This window comes from Acanthopagrus latus, chromosome 13 (assembly GCF_904848185.1).
Source record: "Acanthopagrus latus isolate v.2019 chromosome 13, fAcaLat1.1, whole genome shotgun sequence".
In the NCBI taxonomy this organism is placed as follows: Eukaryota; Metazoa; Chordata; class Actinopteri; order Spariformes; family Sparidae; genus Acanthopagrus; species Acanthopagrus latus.
The window spans coordinates 24,837,115-24,862,322 of record NC_051051.1 but is presented as its reverse complement, the minus strand read 5'-3'; the positions used below and the strand labels follow the sequence as shown (position 1 = coordinate 24,862,322).

The 25,208-nt window shown below is 41.9% G+C and overlaps 1 protein-coding gene across 1 annotated transcript in view; it reads left to right on the top strand.

Moving 5' to 3' along the window:
* The window catches only part of LOC119031704 (polypeptide N-acetylgalactosaminyltransferase 10-like), a 70,257-nt gene extending 47,118 nt beyond the window's left edge, over positions 1 to 23,139 (top strand). The window contains exons 5-14 of the mRNA XM_037120345.1: positions 1,941 to 2,126; positions 4,519 to 4,702; positions 9,517 to 9,634; positions 14,512 to 14,619; positions 16,931 to 17,152; positions 19,703 to 19,819; positions 20,195 to 20,344; positions 21,513 to 21,746; positions 21,919 to 22,074; positions 22,167 to 23,139. Coding sequence (XP_036976240.1) covers positions 1,941 to 2,126; positions 4,519 to 4,702; positions 9,517 to 9,634; positions 14,512 to 14,619; positions 16,931 to 17,152; positions 19,703 to 19,819; positions 20,195 to 20,344; positions 21,513 to 21,677 — 1,250 coding nt within the window. The 3' untranslated portion in view covers positions 21,678 to 21,746; positions 21,919 to 22,074; positions 22,167 to 23,139. The remainder of the gene's footprint in view (positions 1 to 1,940; positions 2,127 to 4,518; positions 4,703 to 9,516; positions 9,635 to 14,511; positions 14,620 to 16,930; positions 17,153 to 19,702; positions 19,820 to 20,194; positions 20,345 to 21,512; positions 21,747 to 21,918; positions 22,075 to 22,166) is intronic.
* Positions 23,140 to 25,208: the final 2,069 nt, after the last annotated feature.

Sequence of the window (25,208 nt, the reverse complement as noted above, 5' to 3'; positions counted from 1 at the left end):
GTACAAATAACGCTTTGATCAGTGCCACTTTGATACCCATCAGGGATAAACCTGTTTAGACATCACTTTGACTTTTTTCCTTAGCATCAAAAGTCACCCAGTGTGTGCATCCATGGTTACGGTACAAACAGGGACTGATAGTAGCTAATGTGCTTTTCATGATGCGGACGAGCCAAAATATTACACTCATGGTAGTTGCATCGATCGATCTTTTTTTTTAAAAAAAAAAAACACAAAAAACAACCAGACTCACTGAGAGAATGACATCCGGACTTGACTTCCCGTTTCCATCAAAACATTTTAGGGTTTGATGGAAACCCAAAATCAGTTTCCATTTCAAAATGTTTTCATTAGTGTCCTGATACATGTGAAGTAGCCAGCTTGAAATGGAGGGGGTCTGAAAACAGATGTTCAACAACCCCATCAACACACTAGAGAAGATAAATGACATCGGAGAGGGAAGCACTGTGCCCATAACAGGCATAAGCAAGTATTACATCTCATAAGGAGACGACAAGCAGACAGAAAAACTGAAGTCAGAATGATTGATTCCTGTCACATCCTCCCTGTTGTTCATAGATCTGACCATTCTTCATTCTGTAAAAGGTGATTTATATTTCTCTGTGACAACAAAATACAGTTTTATTCACAGCGGTTCCAGATAGAAAAAAAACAGAAAGAACAGAAGGGAGTGGGGATGGAAAAAAGAAGGCCTGATGCTGAGGAATATTCATTTTTTAGTTTGATATCTGTCTCTTCCCTGTAATTTTGAAGATTGTTCAGCTGTTATCGCTCTCCCTCCCTCACAGTTTCATAAAAAGAAAATAATTAGAAGTTATTTTTCCTTTTGTTGTTGTGCGTCAACATGTGTATTCAGAAGGTAGCCTCTCTCTCTGCTTGTCTTCCTCGCTGTCAGCTCAGCCGGAGTTGCGATTGGCATGAAAGTAAATAAAGTTTCCAGCGGATGAAGTTAAAAGGTCAACTTTTCAACTCCTCACAGCCTCCGCTCTCTCTCCTCAGCTCCCGTCAACAGGCAGCACTGTGGCTTTTTCTAAAGAACCTGTCAGAGTTACATTTCATGTTTTGACTGCTTCACGAATGATTTCTATTCAAACCACTGAGAGCACTTGGGGCTCGCGGTCCTATCCTCAAGAAGGAGGTTTGAGTGAGAAAAATCCAATTTTCACATGCCCTCAAAAAATCAGAGGAAGCTGCAGCGTCCTTTTTAATTGACACACGATAAGTCCTCTCCATTTTCACAAAAGCATCGGCTTGAGATACACATCCCCATGTTGGCTTTCAAGATAAACATACCTGTCTGAAAGTAACTTATGACCCAGAGCTTTCCATCTGCGATCAAAGGCCATTTATCTGGGTCTGCTAAAGTCCGCCTAATACAATCATCTTCCAGAACATCTCTCAAGTGTTTTCATGGTCATACATTCAAAAATGAATTGGAGGTCTCGTCTGGATCACATAACAAAGGAAGTCTTTCATCTTTTAGATCTTTGAATTACAGTAGCACCCACAAAGAGCATGGTTCCCAAACAAAATGAAATGTTGGTCCAGATGATCAGGACAAACCTGTGGGTCAGCATGTGCTACAGGTCTTTCTGTGATTGACAGGTTCATTGTGATCATTTTAGACTGTTAAGAAATGGTATTTGTTGGTACAAGGATGTGTAGTAAGATACTGAATGGACAGTTGGTTGGCTTGTCAGCAGTATAACACAAAAACTACTAAATCTCGGCCCGGAATGGAACCCAGTCATTTTCCCTGGATCCAGATAAAGGGACAGATCCAGGATTTCTTTTGGTTAATTTCTCAGGGAGAAATGTTTGGATGTCAGTGTGATTGAAAGTCCCTTCTTTGTTGGTTGATTCTCTGTATTTTTTGTAAACCAGGACGATTGGTACTGATTATATCACTCTCTCTGCAGAGCACCTGAAGGCAGCGCTGGAGGAGTACATGGTGCGGTTTCCGAAGGTTCGCATCCTGAGGACCAAGAAGAGGGAGGGGCTGATCAGGACACGCCTGCTGGGAGCCGGCGCCGCTAAAGGAGAAGTCATCACCTTCCTGGACTCTCACTGCGAGGCCAACGTCAACTGGCTGCCACCGCTGCTGGGTGAGGAACACACACACACACACACACATTTTTGTATGTCTATACTTGTGAGGGCCCTCGCTAACATAACACATTACCACGCCAATGGCCCTAACCACAACCCATTAAACTTTATCTCAACCATTAAATAGCACTCAGAAGGAGTTATGAAGCGTCCTCACTTTCAAAACAAAACAAAAAAAAACTAAAGTCTTACATGAAACTCCTTCTTTTCCTCAATCGAAAAAATTTGGGAATTCGTAAAAAAAAAAAAAAAAAAAGGAAAAGAAAAACAATTCTCCCCTCTCCCAACTCCCACCTGAAAAAAAGTGTCTGATTTTCCAAAATGTTAAACAAATGTCTTTACAAACGTACTCAAGGGCCTGGCAGACTACAACCACAGTGGTCATCCTTATACATGAAGCCACAACACGTGAACAGGATGAAGTGGCAGGTTTTTTGTCTGTTTTTGTTTTTCACTTTTTGGGTTTCGAGACATTCAGAAGCACATAGTTCCTGTGAGTTTCACTAAAAACCTCACACATTACACCGACTGGCCGTGTTCCTGTTCTGCAACAATCTGTGATATTTCAACACTTTCAGGAATCTCATAAAATGCATCTGCAACATTTCTGTCTGGGACAAATGAAATTGCACCAACTTTTTGGTCAGATGATTGAGAGGACTACTCTGTTTTTGAGTGGACTTTTATGCTTTTAGGCTGCAGAAGGTTGCCTTTAGAAATAGATGTTATTTTGTACGGAGGTTTTAGAAAAAGAGAACAAAACGCTGTGCCGAAAGTGCAGGAAAAGACAAAGATCCCACTGACGAGTATCATGTGCACTATAAAACCTGTAACAAGCTAGATCAAGCTAGACATGTTGCTGTAGCAAAGCTGTTCAAAATAGAAATACAAGGTTGGTCGATGGTTTGCCGAATATCGACGGAGCATACAGCAGACTGACAAATCACAGGGAAAACCTGTTCAATCTAATGACTGAGTGGACTGCAGAGGGCCTTCATAGCTGAAGTAGCAAAGCACACACACACACACACACACACACACACACACTCACACTCAGTCTGCACCCCTGCTGTGAGACTGAGCACCTCATCTTCTGGCTGATGGACTTGCTCACAAACAGTCTCACTTTCTCAATTACCCTTTTTTCCATTAAGGAGCCATGTTCAGCTCTGTCTCCCAGCATGGCGCCGTCCCACATGGAAACATTTCACAGCAAACTTTATGACCCACGCTGCCTCCATGTCAAGCTGTTCCCACAGTAGTTGGAAAAGTAATGTGTGTGCGCCTGTGAGTAGAACAAAAACAGGCTGTCGCTGCGTTCATTACAGCACGGTGGAACTTTTGGAGTGTTAATAATGGAGAGAAGGTGTGGAGGCTGAAAAATGATGAGATACATTCAGCCTGTTCTCACTCTGAATGTGTCAAATACAGCGGCCTGGTTCGCGACCCCACACTTCTAAGTAGACACTGAAGGTACGGTCACTTACGTAACCTACAATATGAGTCTCCATGTAGTTATTTTAATCTAACCCAAACCAAACTGCAACCATTTAACAACGTCAGTAGCAGTCCAAAAGTCAAGTATCAAACTAAAGGTTGGATATAGCATATTATTGCTAACTTGAGCCCTTTGTGGTAGATAGAGCCACATAGTTTGAAGCTTAAGGCCACTGACATAGCTGCAGTTTTGACACATACAGGTTTGCAAATTGGCATTGTATTGACAACAATATGAAAATCTGTAATGAACTAAATCAGACTTAACGGTTGACTTAATCCGTATCTACAGCGCTGCACCCTCACTCATAAATGACCTTGAACATGTGCATACTTTGTGTTACAGACGAGCGTGCAGACCAAACTCACGTTGCTATAGAGAGAATATATTCAGAGTGGGGGAAGAAGATCAAAACAAGTCGATTTCTGAACTTCAAACTGAAAAATTATGGCAAAAACATTTTGACTCTGGCAATTATTTAAACGGTATATCATAAAATTCCAGTTCACTCAAAAAATAAGTGCTGCAGAAAAGCTGCAGCAGGAACGTTTCTGACGGTGAGCAGTGGAGAGGAGCCGTTACATCAGGCGCTTGTCAAACTTGTTTTCAGTGAGTGACCTGCATCAACACACTGGCAACCCTTCTTCAGTGGAGAGAGTGTACACACACACACACACACACACACACACACACACACACACACACACACACACACACACACAAACACACACACAGATATTCTTCACTTCCATCTTTACCTGAGGGACACCCTCCAACACACAGTATACAAAATCTAAATCCTGCAATAATAAAATTTTGTTTTTGTTTTCTGTGGTTTTTCACTGAAAAGCAGAGGAATAATCAAACATCTGCCTCTCTGTGTCTCTCAGACCGAATCGCCCAGAACAGGAAGACAATCGTGTGTCCGATGATCGACGTCATCGACCACGACAACTTCGGCTACGACACTCAGGCGGGAGACGCCATGCGAGGGGCGTTTGACTGGGAAATGTACTACAAACGGATCCCCATCCCTCCAGAGCTGCAGGGGGAAAACCCCATTGAACCGTTCGAGTGAGTTACAAGACACTTTTACTGCACCAAACTTAAAGACGAATCTGCACTTTGAAGAGTTGACTTTTTTTCCATGAAGAGAAGATTAACATTCACACTGTTTGTTTTCAATGTCAACTTTAGAGTTCAAAGGTTTTTCTTTAACTCACTAATCAAGAGCTGCATTTTTGTTTTGGACAAAACAGAGCGACACGCCAAGACGCCCAGTTGAGTTTAATGATGGTATCTTTTGTTTACATCCTTCTCAATCAGGCATTAATTCAGCATCATCTTCCCTTCAGATCTGTGGAAGCTTCTGTTTGATGAATTTGCACAGTTCTCTGTCTTGATGTTTCTGTTAGTGTTTTCCTTATAAAATGCCTTCATTTATCAACTTAATTCTAACTGTCCAGACTTAATATGTCAACCTTTGGAGGAGTTCATGTTCCTTGGTGCAACACACAATGGGTACAACATATACTCTAGCTCTGCATCATTTTATGCATGTCAGTTGATATCTGACAGAAACTGTAGTCAAGATGCAGTAACAAGGAGCAGAGGAGCGATCGTATAGGATGTTTTACATATTGATGTGTTTCAGCATAAGTTTACAGTTTCCCCTATTGGCACAACTGTGCTAAATTTTTCACCTGAGTGACACTGGAGAGAAGATTGTGGCAGCGATTCAAGTAGTTATGTTGTCATGAACCTTACTAATGTCTCATAATTACAGGGTTTGTTAAAAAACAAAGGGTTGTCTGAGAGCTTTTAATTTGAAACAGATTCAGGAAGTGATAACAGCATAATGCAATTACTTTAACAGGGCAGAGCTGCGGATCAAAATGAGCATAGCCTGCACCAACCCAGAGTTTTCTTTTTGCGTACCAAATGTTACAGCGATCAGTCCAATAGTTGAGACACTTTACTGAAAAAAAACAAACAAAAAAAAAAAACACAGATGTGAATCTCATGGTGATGCTAAGAGGATAGTCAGGGGATCAACAAAGTAATTTCATGTGGAGAGACTTAATTGAAAAAGAGGCTTAAAGAGCAGTTAGGTTAAACACTAAGAAAGTCTTCCTGATTGAACCTCCACTAAGCATCATCTGGATTCATTGCCTGGAAACCTTTAGGGCGCATAATCATCAAAGAGATTGTTGGACATAGTTGAGATATTTCACCAAATAAGTGTCATCCGGACCAGCTGATAGTGCTAAAGGAAGAGTCAGGGGAGCACTGAAGTCATTCGGTTTCATCGTGTGGGTGGTGGTTTTTCAAATTTCATGCCATTCCCGCTTTCATGCCTTTTTCACTTTTCTACTGAGAGCCCTACAGGGGGGAAATCCCAAGTGCTCATACACCAGGCGAACCCGCCTGAGCAGCCACTTCACTGGTGCACTGCAGTGCTCTTCCGACTGTAGAGACTGTGTCAACACATGAATTAAACATGGTGCTCAGTGCTTCTCCTACTTACAGGCCCACTGTAACACCTACACAGGTGCCATATGCCCTTGTGTGATGTTTATTTTTTCCTTTATCAGTATTTTCAACCTGCATATTGTAGACTTATAAACGCAGAGTTGCAGACAAACATTACATTAAATGTCTCAAAAGGTCCTTCGCCTGCCCCTCATCGCTTCCTGTCTCCAGCTAAAGTCACTGAAGTCTCTGCATGACGAGGTGTTTAGTGGCAAAATGAACTGTCTTAATTAAGACGATGCACAAAAGCTGAAATGTTAATTCAGTCCATTCTTCAGTTCTGTTTCAACTGAACATTTGTGGTCAATTTTATACTGGTACAGATTAAGACCCATTTTTATTTGGGCTTTTTTTTCTGGCAAAGTCAACAAAACTGTTACTTGAATACAGTTGTCTGGCTACTATATCAATCTCTGCCCCTGTGCACAAAGATCTATAAAGAAAAGGCTTGCAGAGGAAGAAGCGGAATGGCCTGCACAGAGCCACGACCTCAACCCATCCAGCACATTTGACTGAACTGGAACACCAGCAGTGAGTCCGATCCTTGTCACCCAACATCAGCGGCCAAACTTGACTGCAGCCACGTTCTAAGATCTTGTCCGAGCTCGAGTCCGCCCAGAGGAGTGGAGGCTTTTCTAGCAGCACAGTGTACTCTTCAGATGTCCATATACTTTTTGTCCACGTCATGTTTATTTGTCTTTTATCAGCACATATACAGCACACAGTGCCCACAGAGGGCACAGCAAACATAAATATATTCATCACTGCGCACAAATAGTTTTTGCTTTAATTGAAAAACTAACAACATGCACTGTAAACAGAGCTTCACGAGTGTGAATTTGAAAAAGAAAAAGAAGAAGGTGTTGGAGAGAAGCACAGAGGTTTCTGTAATCACTGCTGGTTTCATTTCATCCTTTTCACCCTTGAAGAAGGAAAACTGCAGAAAGTGGCCTGTTATCACCGCAGGACTCGTATCTGTGCTCACCGCTCACGAGGCGTGCGAAGCCCCAGAGTGTTTCTCACTGCTGACTGTACAGTCGCTGCCCTGTTTGCCTTTAATTGATCCTCCTCAGGGACGACTTTGGCGAGAGAAGACTACCTGCTGGCTGCCTGCCTGCCACCGACTTTCTGATGAAAAGCTTGTAACAATGACAACCTGTGAGTGCGATTGTGATATTTCTGCACTAAAGAACAAAACATTTCTTTTGATGAAAAGGATGAAAAGAGCTATTGATTGATTGCCAACATCAGAGTTACATTCACAGGGTTAAAGTGAGGCCTGTGGTGGAGAAAGTTTGTTCCTTACAAGACATCGAACAGAAATGTGCGTCTGCACCTGCTGGCCTTATTTTTCTGCCTCAGGTGCGCTGCAGCTACAATCAGCCATACAACAGCTAACAAGCCCTGCACTCAGCAGGAAGGAGCCTGTCACAGCAGACAGAAGCCACAGTGCTCTGTAGTAGGTTAATTGGTTTGGCGCTGTTCAGAGCACTTTCATTATCTGGTAAGAAAAAGTGCCACCACAAATGCATGAACTCTGACTCCGTGTGTAGATTGCTTGTTCTTATTCTGATTTTGTTTCTTTTTCATATCAACTTTGTTATCTTGTAGTTTTAATAGGGTGGCACTGAAAGGCTTATTGCTTTCTCATGTTGAACTGCAGCTGTAGTCTTGTGACCCAGAGTCATACTGAACAACTCCATGCATAAAAGCCCTTCCAACCACTGCTGCCTACCTTCCAGTGTAAAAGATGGAGATTGTCGGGGGCTAAAGAATGGCCTACCTTCAAAGCCCCAAGCCACAATTAACTCTACACTTAGGATTAATAACAATAAGTAGGTGGAGCGAGTTTCCTGCTTCAAGTTAAAATTTGATCATTTATCTGAGGACCTGACCTGCAGCCCGAACACCTCTCACCGGGACAAGAAGGTCGAGCAGCACCTCTTTTTTTTCTGAGCACCATGAAGCGCCCCATCTTACCTCAAAACTGCTGGCTAACTTCTACCTCTGGACAATAGAAAGCCTCCCCACATCCTGCTGTATTGTCTCCAGTGGCATCACAGCAGACAGCAGATCTGCACTGAGTCACCAAAACGTCTCGGTGGATTTTTACGCTCCCCACTCCTAAACCTGAGTGACACCCCTTGTTCCCCCTTGTATACATACTTTAAGTATTTATGTGGGTGTTTTCAGGTGCCGTCACTGGCAGGAACTTAAAGAAGTGCAGAACAGTAAAATGGTGCAGGACTACAGTCTGCAGAGTTGAGGCAAGAGGATGAGCAAGTGAGGAAAATGTCAATAAAGGGGAAAGTGGAAGCTTATTTCTTTTTCCTGGGACCTGTTTCATCCAAACTGAGCAGAGTGGAGTGGAGTGAGTGAGTGCAGTGATGAGACGCACATCAGGAAGGTTCGTTTGCATGTTGCATGGCAACCTCTGGGTTTGGTTTCCAGGCACCAAGCCACACAGGAACTATAAGATCAGGAGATTGACGGGATAAATTACCAATGGGGAGCACAGCAGGAGAAAGGCTCACAAACAGGGAGAATCCTGCAAATATCAAGAGTGTTGGCAGGTACGCTCCTACAGCATAACCCACTTTTCCACCTTCACTCAATATCTTCAGTTGTTTCAACAATTGTCACTTTGCTAATATAGCCCCTATTTGTTTCTTCCAGTGGCGCTTTCAAGAGGCAGCGGAGCAAATCAGAAGTCATGTAAATGCATTGTAGAAATAGATTTTGCTTCAGGAGTGATATGAGAAACTCCTGTGAGTGATTCATTTCCATCCTCTCTGGCAGTAAATAAAAACAAATGTTTTATCAGCTGTATGCTTTCAGGTTGAATTTGAGTTGGTGGATATAGACCCAGTTAAGGAGATAAGTGTTTATTGGAGATTTTCCTGTTTCAACTGTTTCAGTCATTGGGAAACATTCACATCTCTCTGTCCTTTTATTTTCAAACAGCATTTTTCAAAATGTCATATGATATTTAGCCTTGTGAAAAAGCTTCATCCACAGTGTTGCGACACATAAAGGAAATTTCATGAACGTTTCTAACACAAATCAGCGGGTCTGTAATCTTAGTTCGCTCTTGATGAACTGAAAGTTCATGTTTTATATATTTTGTTTCCATTGATGATTCATGGTTGTTACCATGGTTTCTCCATCTCCATCTGTCGTCCTTTAAGAGCTGAACAATGTGCAACAACTTGCAGTTGTTTGTGAATAAGCACGTAAATCTTTCATTGCAGGTGCGAAGCCAAAAATAAATGCTGCAGCTCTTCCTGGGAATAGTTAAAGCGGTTGTACAAAATGTTCTGCAAGTAGTGAGTCGGTGTGTTCTGTGTGTCCTGCAGGTCACCGGTGATGGCAGGAGGGCTGTTCGCTGTGGACAGGAAGTGGTTCTGGGAGCTGGGAGGATATGACACGGGTCTGGAGATCTGGGGAGGAGAACAGTACGAGATCTCCTTCAAGGTAAACACGTCTGGAATTTGCTGCGCTTGTATTTCCTGTAATGAGCCACCTTCTGCCACATTTCAGCCCTTTGTCTTTGTCTCAGGATCGCCCACATCATTTTAATTAAATTTCATCTTGATAATTAATGTTGTTTCCAAGAAATGGCTTCATATCCTTTTCTTTTGGCTTCAGTCACATTCTCATGAGAGCATCATGAATATCTAGACTCAGGACGACCTTATTTCTTTAAAACAACAAGGACATTCTCTCTTTTTTTGTCTTTGAGAGTCCTGCTCTGTTTCTAATGGTCCCCTCTGGCTGGATCACTCCAGGTTCAGTGTCACAGCCACTGACAGATGGAGGCAGGGGCTGTTTGAGAAAATAGAGAAAGGATGTTCTTCTTTCTTTTCCTCACTGTGTGTTCAGCAGATCAGGCGACAGACATGTAAATAGTTTAACTGTTGCCTTGACAGCTATTTAAAGACACTGACAAACAATATTGAGGTGTCCTGGCTGGGCTTTAGATCAGAAAATGTTCATATGGCTCAGTTGAACCCAATCAACAAAATAAATGTTGGCAATGTAAAACCACAAATAAGAGGAAAATGTATCTTATGGTCTGTTTAGACACAACCTAAACCAACCTGACCTCCTCTATATGATGAAGATTGTGTTTTTCTACTTCTCCACCTTACTTCCTTCCTTTGCTTCTGTGATAATTTACAGTCCCTAGATGTCACTTTATAAGCTGCTTTCACAGTCGACCCATTTGTTGATTTTCTGATGAGGGTGGGCTGGTTGTTCTGATGCTGGTCGTGATTGAAAATGGCACAGATATCATGTAAGTTGACTTGACGGATGTTTGATTATTTAAACCAAAAGATTGTATGACTTAAATCAGCTGATACATCAGAGGCGTCTGCGACTGTACCGTCGTACATTGTGGTGCACAGTTGTTATTCCACCTTTACCCTGAAATGTCAGGGATGATCCTGCCTCTGGGGCAAAAAGGTGACGATACTGACATTGAAATCTTTGAGTGACAGACCACGACTTACCCGGCCACGACCAAGGGCTCAGCTTGGCACGAGGACCTCTTATGTTTTAATACTGTTTTGACTCGTTTCATCTTATTTAAGTAATTACTGAGATAATATCGCATACCAAGGTTATTATTTTGGCTGAGATTATCATACCATTAAATTTTGCTATCAGCGTGTGCCTAGCTGTGCCTCTTAAGTCTACTTTATTCCCTCAGATATTCAATTTAGTTTCCCTTTTATTAAGATCCCCATTAGTTGATACAGCGCAGACTGCCAGTCTCCTGAGGTGAGAAGATTAACGGGCTCTCATACTAATCCCTACGACCAAACTGCTGCTCCCACAGACAGCCAGGCCCTGCTCGCATGTGAAACACAATCACTTCATCCACTGGTACAGTTGATCTAAAGCTCCATCCTGGTCGCACTGGTGTGAGAGCATCAGGCATTTCCAGCTCACACAGCGAAATAATGTCAGCACATTCAGGCACAGAGAGACAATATGACCCCTCATACAGAGAGAGAGAGGACAGTGTGAGGCTTAAAGCTGATGGCAGATTTTTCTTTTATTGCTCCGGCAGATTGGGGTTCCAGTTATGCAAACACTTCCCAGAGACAGAGCTGCTCTGGAGGCAGAAATAATTAAACCTCCATGGATGGACTTATTCCGAGTTAAAGTTAGCTAACTGGCAAACAGTTGGAAGAGGAGAACTTTTATTAAAGCATCCATTAAGAAGACATTTTTAATTCATTTCTGTGGAATTCAGAATATTGCTGGTGCTCCCATGATAATGCACTGGAATGAAACACCCTATGGCCAAAGAAAACTAATTGTGTGATTAGTGCAAATTAAATATAAATATAAACCATCTCATGGTTCAAGCTACAGGGGAGATTTGGGGAAAAGAGGTTAAAACGACAGAATGGGAAACGTGAGCATCTCTTATGTTAAGGAACCAAATGCGGACACAAAGAGAAACAGGCTGTTGCAGGAATGAAACATAAGCTGCAATAACTGAGCTGAACTCAAGAAATAAAGAGCAAAACACTAAACTACAAACCAGAGTATCACGAGGAACACAGGCAGCAAACTTACAGGCAACGGCCAAGGACAGGGACAGGACTGAGGAACTGAGTGAGGGAAGACGCTTAACGTACAGACACTGGGACTGATTAACAAGCTGAACACAGGTGAACGGAAATAAAAGGTAGTGAAAAGATAAACATACAAAAGTGTAAACAAAATGTGAGACGCTTTCGACATGAACAGGAAATAACTCAAGTGGAACCAAAAAAAAACATTCGAAATCTGGATGTGGAAAAATGCTGGTAATCTGGGTTTGCAGAACTCTTTTCTTCACTCCCGTCACTGCAGTGTCACACAATCGAAGGCTGAGTTCACCTGGGTCACGCAAGTCAGTGTAGACAGGTTAATGTACGTAGCTAGCTTACTGGCTCATTTACAAGCCATACCTGGTTACCAGTCACCAGAAAGACCAGCATATGTTGTGCTTTGGAACTGGTCGATGCTGGTTCTTCCAGCAGGGTGCCCTCAGTGTTTCTGAATGAGATTGCTTTAAGTCTACGTCAAAAGCCTTTTGCCTAACTTTTTTTGAAAAGATAGGAGTGACTCCAACTTAAGCTTTTTAGTCAAACGTTGATTTATTGTTTCTAAATATAGACTAAATGTGGATTATTGGGTGAGTTAACCATTTACTGTTGGCCAGACGTAGGCCTAGATGCTAACATATGTGACTACATACATTTACATTTAGTGCATTAAGCAGATGCTTTTGTCCAAAGCACCTTACAGTAATTCATGCATACATTCATACACTGATGGTGCCGACCAGCACATCAGGAGCAGTTTGGGGTTCTTGCCCAAGGACACTTTGACATGCAGACAGTGGGAATCGGACCAGTGCCCTTCTGATAAGATGCTGGCTCTACTCCTGAGCCACTGGTAGAGTTGATAGTGTCTTTGTTTCTGGTGCAGCATTGTGTTGAACTGTGTTTGAGAGTAAATAATGCTGTGCTGGTGTTGTGTGTGTGTGTGTGTGATTCTGACTTGCTTGGAGTTTTGCTCTAGAATACTTAGTTGGTGACCCCTGAATACTGATGTTTGTATACGCCCCTTGAGCTGGTGCAATGCATTTTATTGATGTACAGTCTGTAAATATCTGTAGATACTGTAACTGCACGTGCTGTACTGGGTTACCGTCATGCCCTGGTGAAATAGTTCACCCCCCTGGTTGATATTGTATATGTATCTGTTGTTTACAGATTGATGTGGGGGCCGATAGTAACATTAAAACATTAAATCCATGTTGTATCTGGACATTTATGGCTGCCATTATTAATCGTGTACTGGCAGCAAACACATGACCGGAGCCACTGACACACACTTTATACTGAACTGTTTGCATTTCTGTTTTATTTATGGAAAAGCACCAACAGAAAACAACTCCAGCTTTGGTTGCAGTTTCAGTCGATACTGGGTCTTGTCTTGCAGCCATGTTTTATTCACGCAGCTGGAGTGAATTGTGTTGTTCTGCAGTTTTTCCCCATCAGCTGAGCTGTGTACACTCGTGGGATCTGAGTCATCTGCAGCAGACCAGAGAGATTGAGGTTGTGCTGCAGTGACAATGATGTCAACACAGGGTCATGAGGACTTGGTTGGCTGGTTACGTCTGGATGGTTTAATCGCTGAATGTCCGTTGGTGCTTGAAATTATTCCCCTGTGGTGAGTTGTTCCTGTAACAGTAGGGATACTGTAGCATGAAGCCGGGTCATAGCAGGTTGAACTGCCTTTCTGCCCCTGTGTGTTTACAGCCTTCAGTCATGTATGAGGATTTCATGTTCCGTTCGTTTTGTCTCAGCAGCTTCAGCCTGCCTCTCACCGTCAAACAGCAGAAATCATCTTTACATATTAAAGGACTTAACAGAAACAATTTAGAAGCCCGTGCTTCTTTTTCCCCCTACTTGGCTTGTTTGTTTTCATGTTTAAATCCAGCTTTTCATTTCCCCATCCTTTTCATTTTGCCATTGTCTTAAAAACAAAACCTCTGTTTCCATCTCGCCTGCTGTCTCTAAGTCTTCCCCTTTCTTCCACATCCTCTTCAGTCCCTCCCGTTCCTTCTCGAGGTTTATTTTCAACACGGCGAGCCAAGAAAGAGAATCATGACTGTTGTATTCATTATAGTTGAGGGATTAAAAATGAGAAGCCGCTGCTCTGTTATGTGAGATAGACAGGGGTAGGGGAAAGAAAAGAGATGCAACTGCTATAAAGGAAGGTTTATTTTTATTTAATACAAGCACATTAGGGTGCCTCACAGTGCGTTTAAATCTCCTGTGAGTTCAGGATTTCAAAGGATGCCTCACCTTATTTTCCTGAAAAGATTTAGCATTTGTTTAAAGAAACTGTACTAATGAGTTAACCGAGCAGCTCAGTTTGTCTCTGACTGACTCCGCAGCTCAGGTGAAGTCAGGTCACCGTCACATCATAATAGGCTGTTGGTGTCTTCTCGTCTTCCTCCACTTTTCTGCCATTTCCTCTTTATTACCTCTCCCTCTGAATTCGCTCCTTTCTCCTCTTAGTCTCAGAGGATTCATAAGCCTGTTAGAACCATCGCACTTCATGCCTCTTTTTTCCTCCTAATCATCAGCCTCCTGCTCATCTCCTTGATCGTCTCCTTACTTCACCTTCCCACAACTTTCTGCCTTTGAATGTTAAGACAGACAAAAGCTTCTAAATGCAAACGAGATGCATCCTTTAAAGTAACTCTCTCTCTCTCTCTCTCTCTCTCTCTCTCTCTCTCTCTCTCTCTCTCTCTCTCTCTCTCTCTCTCTCTCTAGGTGTGGATGTGTGGTGGTCGGATGGAGGACATCCCTTGCTCCAGGGTAGGACACATCTACAGGAAGTACGTCCCCTACAAGGTCCCTGGTGGGATCAGCTTGGCAAAGGTAATTCTTCACGCGATGTGCCTTTACGGTTCATGGCGAAACACAATGCAGCAGATCAGTCACGGATTTTCTGTATTCTTCAGCAGTCTGACACAGGTTGAGTGTCAGGACTGTGCTGTCACATCACCTGTGTCACATCTGAGTCACAACACAACAATGAATTACATCATATTGGAAGTAAATAGGAATCAGTAAGAATGACAGGGGGTCCGATCAGAGAATAATAGATCTATTTGTGCTGTTCAATGCAGATCACATGTGCTGTAATCATGTACAAATTGTACATCTGCTGTCCACCAGTACTTTGAGCTCCACCAAAACACTGTTTGATGCACAGCGAGGGAAGTGAGTGAACCACAGATTACAAAGGACAAATACACGTCAGACAGCAGTCTGGATAAATCATATGACAGCACTGTCAAAGTGGGTTATATATAATAATATACAGAAAGGTTGATTATGCACAAAACTCATGTCACTCTCTGAGGACGAGGCACACTCTGCACAGCGACAGAAACTAGTTGTGCTAAATAAAATAAGGCGTTTTTTGAAGCACAGGAGAATTGAGACCCTTGTGACAGTCATGACTAACACCACACAGGGTCAGACATGTCACAGAATCTTCCACTTCCTGTTATGAATTTCAATATTGTCCTTTTGTCACAATCATCCACAAGTGGATCTGAACGCATGACTCACACAGAGGCAGGTGGGCACATGTGATTTACAGCAGTCAGTATCAAATGACTTAAATCTGGAGCAAAATAAACCTCCCTGTAAGATGTTACTTGTCAGTTTTTCATTTTAAGCCGGATGACTGTTTCATTCGGCTTTTACTGGAACTGCAGAGCTCCTCCAGGACATCAACACATCGCCAACATTTATCCACTTATATCAGTAGCTCCTCTTAATTGCATTAATTGCAATCGCTCTTTAAAAAAACCTCTTATTAGTCACATTTCTTGATTCAACAAACAATAAGTGAAGCACAATCCAATTATGCTATTGCAAAATTAAAAAAAAAAAAATTACATCTTATCAGCCAAACTGTTTTAACTTTATTAGTATTCAGTAGTAATTACACATGGGGCTCCCCAGCATTTAAATCACAGTAAAAACAAAAGCATATTTTTCTCTTCTGATCATCTGAAATATGGCTTGAATAAAGTGTTGTACATGCACGCACAAACACACACAAACACAAACACACACAGGAAAAACAACTTGTGCGTCCTTGAACTGTGACAGCACTGTGTGTAACTTAATGCATCGGCTAACGAGGAGGAGTGGGTGAACTTCTGTCTTGATAGGCACAAGCTCATAAATAGACAAACCCACATAAACACCACACGCACACACACACACACACACACACACACACACACACACACACACACACACACACACACACTGTACAGTAACACACATCTGAGTGTCATCGTTGCTGGTCTTTAAGTGGTGCAGTATAATAAATTGCAGCATTTTTGTTTCCAGCGTCCTACACTAAGTACTCTCCTCCTTCTCCTCTATGCACCGGGGCACTTTACAGTCAGCTCAGCCTCCACTAACAAAAGACCACCAGACGAGAGGCAGCACTACGCAGCCTATCCGCTACCTGCGACTTATAGTCTTTGCAAGTGTTACTGTGAGGAATGAGCTTAAGATTCTTTGTTCCTTGTAGTCTTCAAAGTACCTACATGGAATGAGAAATTGTCCAAAGCGCTAAATCACCTGGTGAGAAGCTGAGCGCCATTGATTATGTATGCTTCTGCCTCAGCCTGAAAGCTGGCTCAGTTTGGATCAGTGTGCGTTTGAAAGGCGCTGGCCTTTGTTTTGATTTTTTATTCAGACCAACAGTCTTTAAACAGGACCTCAGAGGAATGCTGATGGTTCTGAATCGGCCTGATTGTGCAGATAAAGGAGGGTATTTGCATAAACGTTTCTGCTCTCCGCACGTAATCGAAACGGCGGTTTCATCATCGTGGTTTACCTTTCTCTCTTTTTACTGAAGAGCTTCAGCACTCCAACTAAACCTGCATACATGGAGATCAAGATCACGTTGCTTTGTGTTTGGTAAATCTTGATGCTCTTGCTAGCTGAGATCAATCTGTGGTACTACCAACAGACAATATAAATATTCATGTTCACAAACTGGTCCATCATGGTTCAACAAGATCACCCTCACTGCCAGCAGCTGACTGCAGGATATTGTCTTTATTTGACGGAGGCTCATAGACATTCTGGGAGACTTAAGAAATGTAAGTTTGACGAGACTATCCAGCTGAGTCTCTTTTCTTAAATTTGCTTTCAGAATCTGAAGCGCGTGGCGGAGGTGTGGATGGACGAATACGCCGAGTACGTCTACCAGCGTCGACCCGAGTATCGCCACCTGTCAGCGGGAGACATGACGACCCAGAAGGAGCTGAGGAACCGCCTCAACTGCAAGAACTTCAAGTGGTTCATGAGCGAGGTGGCCTGGGATCTGCCCAAACACTACCCGCCGGTGGAGCCTCCTGCTGCAGCGTGGGGAGAGGTACGGACTGGTTTATGGAATTGTTTTGATAAGTCTGAGGAAATTAGGTCTGACATAGAGTCGCATTTCAACAGAAGATATGTGCTCAGAGATTACTCTTTCACTTTTGAGGTTCAACAATGGATGTATCTTCACGCCTGTTTATCAACCTGACTGCAGCAGTGATCCGCAGAGATGACCTCCATTGTCGAGTGCTTGTGTTCTGTAATGTTGACTGCTGACTGGAGCTGGAGGGGAAATGTGCTTTACTTCATGAACGTCACATTACAGAGAGGAGAGGGGAGGAAGAAGAGAGAGCACCGAGTCTCTGCTGAGTGCTGAGTTTAGTAATTGACCTAAGTTGAAAACACACAAACGTTGCTCGCTGGTGAAAAGCTAATGTAAAATAAAGTTACACAAATGATCCCATGGTCCAACTTCTAATTAGTGAAATCTGTTTTGCTGGTTGTGAAAACACTCATTCTGATGGAACTCCGGCCCAAATGTTCACAGACAAGCTGATAGTTTGACGGTTTATTCATGGTGTGTTTGCTCACATTCGCTATCGTCCTTCCTCGCTCTCTGGCTCTCTCCCTGAGGGTTACAGACAGATCAGACAGATTTGGGAAAATGTAAAAACACAACTAAAAATATATATGTATAAGAAAGGTCTTCTATTTTTATACATTTTAATGCACAAAACCATGATATGATATCTTGAACCACATCAGAAAATCTAACTTTATAAGCACAGTGCATTTAATCATTTCAGAGATGTAGTGTATACGCTCAGATTCACACCTGACTGACAGGTTCACAGAAGAACAAAGAAATTTGATTAAAAAAAAGGTTATGAACTTGAGTTTCACCCACTGATAAAGGTCCCACCTACTTTTAATATATGAAATTATGAAAAAGAGGAATAAAATTATCAAAGAAAGAGGAACAGGAATTGAAAAAGCAACTGCTCCTCAGCTCCTTAACCAATGTTTAAACTGTGTTTCCATTCTTTGTTTGAATGTCAGCAGTTTCTTTTTCCTCTCAAAGTCTCTGAAAAACTTCTATATTGCCTACAGGCTCCTTCAACAACTCAACGAAACAGGTTGAAATGAGCCATTATCATTAATATATTCAGAATGAAGTCATGGGAGCACAGTCTTCACAAATCTATGAACTTTAGACACACATGCTTCCTTTAATGGCAAAATCTGCATGCGTGTGTCAATGGGTCATGCATCACAATTATATAATCACTGAAAAAATTGCCAGTATGAATCCTATTCAAGGCAACCTAATGTGGCAGGACAATGGATCGAGTGGATTGGACCGAGTTGCGTGGTCATGTGTATGTAGCACCAACACTGAATGGTGTTTTAAAGGGACCTTGATACAAAGGTGACAATGTCATGTTCAATTCAACACGGATTTCAGCTCAGACTAGTGTTTCATTTTTAATACGTCAAATATCTGAGGGGTGTGCATGGAGCTGGAGATCGTAATCCCCAGTGGAAGTAACAGAACAGAAACCATGATGAAACATGTTCGCAATAACAGGGTTTTTTGGCTTCTCCTCCTGCATGGGGTGCACGCCCAGGGGACAAACCAAAAACACTGAACTGCTGTGGGATCAAACAGCCAACCGATATGAAATGGAGCTGTTCAGATGTGCAGTAAAGGTCCAGTGTGTTGGATTTATGGGCAGAAATGTAGTATTCAGTATGTATGTAACGTTAGTGTATAATCGCCTGAAAGAAAGAATCATCACAGTTTCATGTCCGTAGATTACATGGAGGATGACGCACTCCTTCTGTAAATTAAAGGTTGTATCCAAGTTGTCCGCACTTCTCCGCACTCGTAGACTGGCAGGCTTTGCAGGAAGTTCGAGAGTCTTGAGGGCGGTCCAAACCCACAATCTATTGAGTCCACAAGGGTTCTCAAGTGGACTTTCTTTAGACTTTACTGATTACTTATTCAACATTCATTATGATATGGGTGCGACGTTGTACAACTTATAATGAATGTGTAAAACAAGACCTTACTTGAATCACGGAGGCCAGAAATAATATTTAACCACATCATTATACAGAAATATGTAGAAGTAAAGGTTATAGAGGTAATTAAATATATTGTATTATTGTAATCATTAAGCCTACCCCTCAGTAGCTTATGTATTTGCCTTGCAGTCTCACACACTTGCAGACTTGATGTGATGACAGTGAACGCATCACGTCACAAAGCCTGAAGACTGAGGCTGAAGCAAGTGAGGAGGGTGGAGATTTGGACGCAGCCTAAGATGCTCATTCTGCAGTGTTGCACGTCCATGTTTCCACAGTAGGCCAGGATGGACAGAATGGTTATTTTAAGTGGATCCTGTCAGTGTTACTCACAAGTCATGTTATAAGTTGTACAGTAACAAGCAAAATAACCCTGACGGGCCACAATACATATGATTTCAGCTTCGCAGCTCATGAAGGCTTTCATCCAGCCATGAATTATACAATATGCATTGAAACTGTCAAAGACTCCCTGTTTTTGTGACTCCATGTCCTTTTTTATGTGTGTGTTCTGTAGATAAGGAACGTGGGGAGCGGGATGTGCATGGAGATCAAACACTTTGTGTCAGGGAGCCCCATCCGCCTGGAGAGCTGTGTGAAAGGACGGGGCGAGGTGGCCTGGAGTCATGGACAGGTGAGGGTCATTCGTCACATTTTCTCTAGTAAACCGTCACCCTGAGATCTCAATAGCCTGACGTGGGAGGTCTTTTGTACAACATCGCCTTCATGCTTTATGGCTGGAGCGCTGTGCTGAATATGTTTTATCTGAAAGGAGGGTAACACATGACCCTGCTCAAACAGAGGTTAATGGATTTCCCATCAGCCAGTTGTTTCATAACTGTACATTTGGGAGGGGCAGGACGGTTTTACGTTTGTCGCGTATCCTGAATCTGAAAAAGGAGGACTCCTCACCGAAACACTTTGATGGGATAAAAATGATATAAATTCAGAAAGAGCAGGAGGAGGGTTAAACTTGTGATGTGTGTTCATGCTGGCGCCCTCTCTGCAGGTGTTAACATTCGGCTGGAGGGAGGATATCCGGGTGGGCGACCCCATGCACACAAGGAAGGTCTGCTTTGATGCCGTGTCCCATAACAGCCTCGTCACCCTGTACGACTGTCACGGCATGAAGGGGAACCAGCTGTGGCGCTACAGGAAGGTACGGTAGAGGAAAGCGGACAGTTGGGAGTTCACCATGTGTAGAAAGTGATGATCTTCGTGGCTGCTTGCTCTTTTCAGCCGTCCAGCTGTTCCTGCTGTTGTGATTTCTCTAGTCAGCGTCATCATCTAAGGCAAATTATGATTCACTTCAACGTAATGGTGACCATCTGTTGAAAATCTAATGAAATGAATTTGAGGGAGTATTGAGTTATGCATACACAGACGCTGCACAATATAAACACAGAGACACACAGAAAAGCGGTATGTTTTTTTTTTTTAAAGCTATCAGTATGGGTTGCACTTGCTCACCTAATGTGTAAAAGACTTTTTTTTTCTTTTTCAAGGTTGAAAAACAGAAAAACGCATCCTTGTGATTTAACATTACACTGAATAGAAGAAAAAGTCCAAACATCCTTCCTGAGATCCAAAAAAGAGCTGTATATAGTGGTTGTTATTTGGCAGTGGAGACCCCATTAGGAGGTGTCTTGATGAACCCTGCTGACTTCCATTCAGTAAAAGAGTTTTACTTTTCAAAAGTAAACATAAAGGATGTAGAAAGATGGTGCAGCACTTAATGAAAAGACGTGTCCTTTTATGACATCAGTTACTCCCCAGAGAGGCTTTCTTTTCGTGCCAAGTCAATTTGATTTATTCTGCCCAGAATCACGCAACACGATTTGCCTGAAGTGGTTTTACTATCTAATCAGCATACCACGCTGTCTGTCCTTCATCCCTTCATTCAGATAAAGAAAGTCAGCAAGAGCAAACGAGGAGGGACGCAAATGAGAGATTATAAAAGAAGAACATGACACATTCTATACAAATGTATGAGGAGATGTGTTGGTTTTTGAAGTCTGTAGAGTGAGATGCAAAGAGATCCAAATCAAATCCAACTTAGAATGCGTTTTTTTCTCCATGATAATCAGGAATCAGGAGGGAACTTTTCAAATAGACTTTTAGCACAAAATGTAAAATGCATAAGTTAAATATTGACCTCGTGACATTTCCCCATGCAGATTCTTGTGAAATTCAAAATGATCAGCTTTTAGAAATGAGTGTGAAATCAGTTTTTGTTCTTTCTTATTCTTTATCAAGTTAATTTATTTACAAGAATGTAAAATTGTTTCAGGAAGAAAACAAATGTCTCTTTACTCCGTTTCCTCCAGGACAAGAGTCTGTATCACCCGGTCAGTAACAGCTGTATCGACAGCAGCCCGAGCGAGCGGCGGGTCTTCATGAACACCTGCGACCCGTCTTCTCTCAGCCAGCAGTGGCTGTTTGAGAGAACCAACTCCACCGTGCTGGATCACTTCAACCAGGGCGCCAACTGAGGCCACTGGACGGTGACGTTGGCGTCTTCCAAAGAAACAGATCATGAAACAATGGTCACCTTTGATGAGGTGAATCATACAGTACTCCTGTTTATTTTAGCCTTTTTTATCATGAACAGAATTGGGCTTTAATTTGACGTCAGATGCATCATGTCATTATTATCTTAAAAGAACAAACCTCACTTTGTCTGAGCTGCTGTAAGCTGTCCACTAACTCGGCCGCTGTTCCTCTGTTGTCCAGATAAAGAGCAATAAGTGAAAAACGTGCTGCTTCTGAAAACATTCCCCGTGGTACAGCAGTGATCCAGTGCGCTGGCTGAGAGCTGAAGAGTTGGTCAGACCACACGACAACATCCAGAATACAATCGTACAGCGTGAGCTCGTGGTGAGGACGGAGGTAAACAGACATGCCAGCCTGAGCAGCCACTGAAGTTTGCTTTTCTTAAAAATACTGATTTAATTCACCCTTGTTATTTCGTTCTTTTGCAGGGTGGGAGAATCACGGTGAAATCTGAAGCTCTTACAGACTGAACTTGGATGTCAAGAATTTTGAAGAATGCAAAGATGCTCCTGCCTTTCATTGTCAGTTTAAATCAGTCAAACAAACTCTGCTGGATTCAACGGATTCTCTCCCCTTTTCGCCTCTTAACTTCATGTCTTTTTCAACTGTTGCCTTATCAATTCCAGCAATGGGAAAATAACCTGCTGTATCTGTTCATCTGAGGCACCAAAACACAATATGGTGACACACCGTATGTTGGACTTTTTTTGGAGCTGTAAAGAAAACATTATTTCTGTACAGTGTGCAGATGCATTGCAAGGATTTGCCTTTTACTGATGGATAAAAAATCCTGTACATATTTATCTTTAAAATGTAAATATACATAGTATATATATTTTTCTACTGAGTAATAAAGTGACATAATGACACTGGTGAGGTCAATTTCTGTCTCATGATGCTGTCTCAAGTTTTTCACTTCAATGCTTGGAGTGTTTTGCGCTGTCTCACGAGTTACAGGTAAAACACCTTCACACTTGAGGTGATTCAATATATTCCTTAAAGGCTTGTGGGAAATATGTTTCTTCAGTAGGGATATTCTACGCATGAAAACTGAATGCAAACTAAAACAGAGTAGTGGTGTTTTTGTTCCAGCATGTAACTTCCAGTTGTGAGCATATTTTAAATGGACACTTGTTTTTTTTTTACATGGCGGCAGCATTTTACATTTAATTTCAGATGACTAGGATCACCTTTCCATATTGGTGCAAAGGTACAAACAGTGAATGTAAGTGCTAATTTTACAAGGTCAGCTGCAGTACAACAACACGTTGACAGCTGTCTCCCGGATCTGAGTGACAAGGGAGCATAAAGGAAACACTACAACGACTCTACAACACGTGACTCTGTTAAAGGTTTCTTCATCCACCATGTTTCAGCATTATTAGACGTCAACTTGGCAATTTTCTTAAACTCCGAGGACATTCATATGAATTTTCCCAGTCAGAAAAAATGTTTTTCAATAATTTTAACAGCACAGGAACCCACAGTCTGACTAACAAATATATCTAGAGGCTGCTATCACTCAGTCAACTCCTGAAAATCGAGCAGACGATGGCGGGTCTGCAGGATCTCATGCAGCAGGATTTTCAGGATTTTCTCTAAATGTGAGATGAATATCCCCCCTTGAAAATATATGAAATTGCTCCACCATATTGGTGCCCAATGAGTCACCATTAAGACATCACTGACAAAAAGCAAAAAGTTGTTGGTGATAACTGAGAAGTGTGACAGTTGTAAAGTCTACCGCTTGAGGAGTTGTTTTTTTTAATTCTAGAAGTCCACAAGTCAAAAGTCTAGTCATCAACCATCCAACTCTTGCTGGACTTGAGTGTCAGTGGTGTATATCAACCTCTCCACCTCATAAATTCCATTATCAGAGAGTCTGAGGCAGAGTCCTGTCAGATACCAGGATGCGGTCTCGATACTCAGGCCTCGAGGTGAAGTTGATGTCAGCTCCAATCGACTGGACACGTGAGAGGTTACTGCGTCAGATGTCCACACCATTTCAACATCGTCACTTTTAACCAAGTATTTTGATTGGCTGATTACTGTTTTGGTGACTGACTTTTTGCCACCTGTCATATTAAAGTCTGCCAGTCATGTTACTAAACGAGACATTCGCTGCTTCAAGCTGATTTTCTTAAAATGTCTGGGTTTACTGTTTCTTTAACCAGGGAGAGTTTGCTGCCATGCCCTTATTAGTGGCCAAAATTACACAGTGATGCTTTGAAATATACAAATATTGTAATTTTATTAACATTTTAGCTGCTTGGCAATAAGTATTAATGATCAAAAAAGAAACCAAGAGGAATATATCCATTAGCCACAGTGGTCTAAGATATTCAAAGTTTTTCTAATAGAAGAATTCATTGAGAATCATAAACCTGCAAAACTTTGTGGCATTGTTCAGTTTTACAGCCACCATTATTTCACCCCGACTCTCAATTCTGTTGCAACCGCAGACACAACAATGTTGATATTCGTCAATTCTAAAAGCACATTTCTTTACATTCAAATTTCTGCATGAAAAAATAAATAAATAAATAAATAAATAATTCAACGGCCTTTGAATAATTCAGCTTTTTCTGAAAAATCTTGTCCATTCCTTCTCATAGGGAAACTTTCAACTTTGATTCAGCTACTGCTTCAGCAGTGTAGTGCAATGCAGTGGTGTAGTCTACGTGATACGCAGGTAGGCATATATGCCCTGTACCCACAGGATTTCTGTATACCCTCTTAAAAATATGCAAAGATCCGTAACAATATAGTTTTGTGACAGAACTTTAACTTAAGTGATTTTTGTTTCACAAATACCGGGTAAATAACTGAAATGAAACACATTTTGCAGGGGAATGCCTCTTACCAGAAATTACCATCGCAACAGCCGCCGCGGTTCATCAACTGCCAAAAACATCCTGCTTTGAACGGTGAACAAAAGACATCTACGACTTTACTTTTTAACAATTACAGTCCTAAAATCCTGCAATATGGCTCCGCTGCAGGCACTGTCATCTCGGTAGCTATTTAAAAAAAAAAGCTCTAAGCCAGGGGTCACCAACATGGTGCCCATGGGCACCAGGTAGCCCCCCAAGGACCACATGAGTAGCTCCCAGGCCTGTTCTAAAAATGAAAATTGAATATTGATATTATCTGTTTCCCACCTTGTTAAGTCATTGTTGATAATTATTGTGAGAAATCATTAAACACTTTTGCGTAGATCTGCACTCTGTCTGCAGTGCACTTATTTTAAATTAAAAAATGTATCAACTAAATAAATGTCAAAATCAAATCAAAAAACTTTGTAAAAAACAATCAAACAAAAAAAAGTATGAGTGAAAAATAAGTTAAGTTTTAGCAGGCTTAACATCGTTTATCAGCAAATAGCTGCATCTCCTTGTTTGCAAGAGAAAATAAAAACAAAAAACAATGTTAGTGCATGCAGTAGCACCCACAAACAGGATAGAAGCATT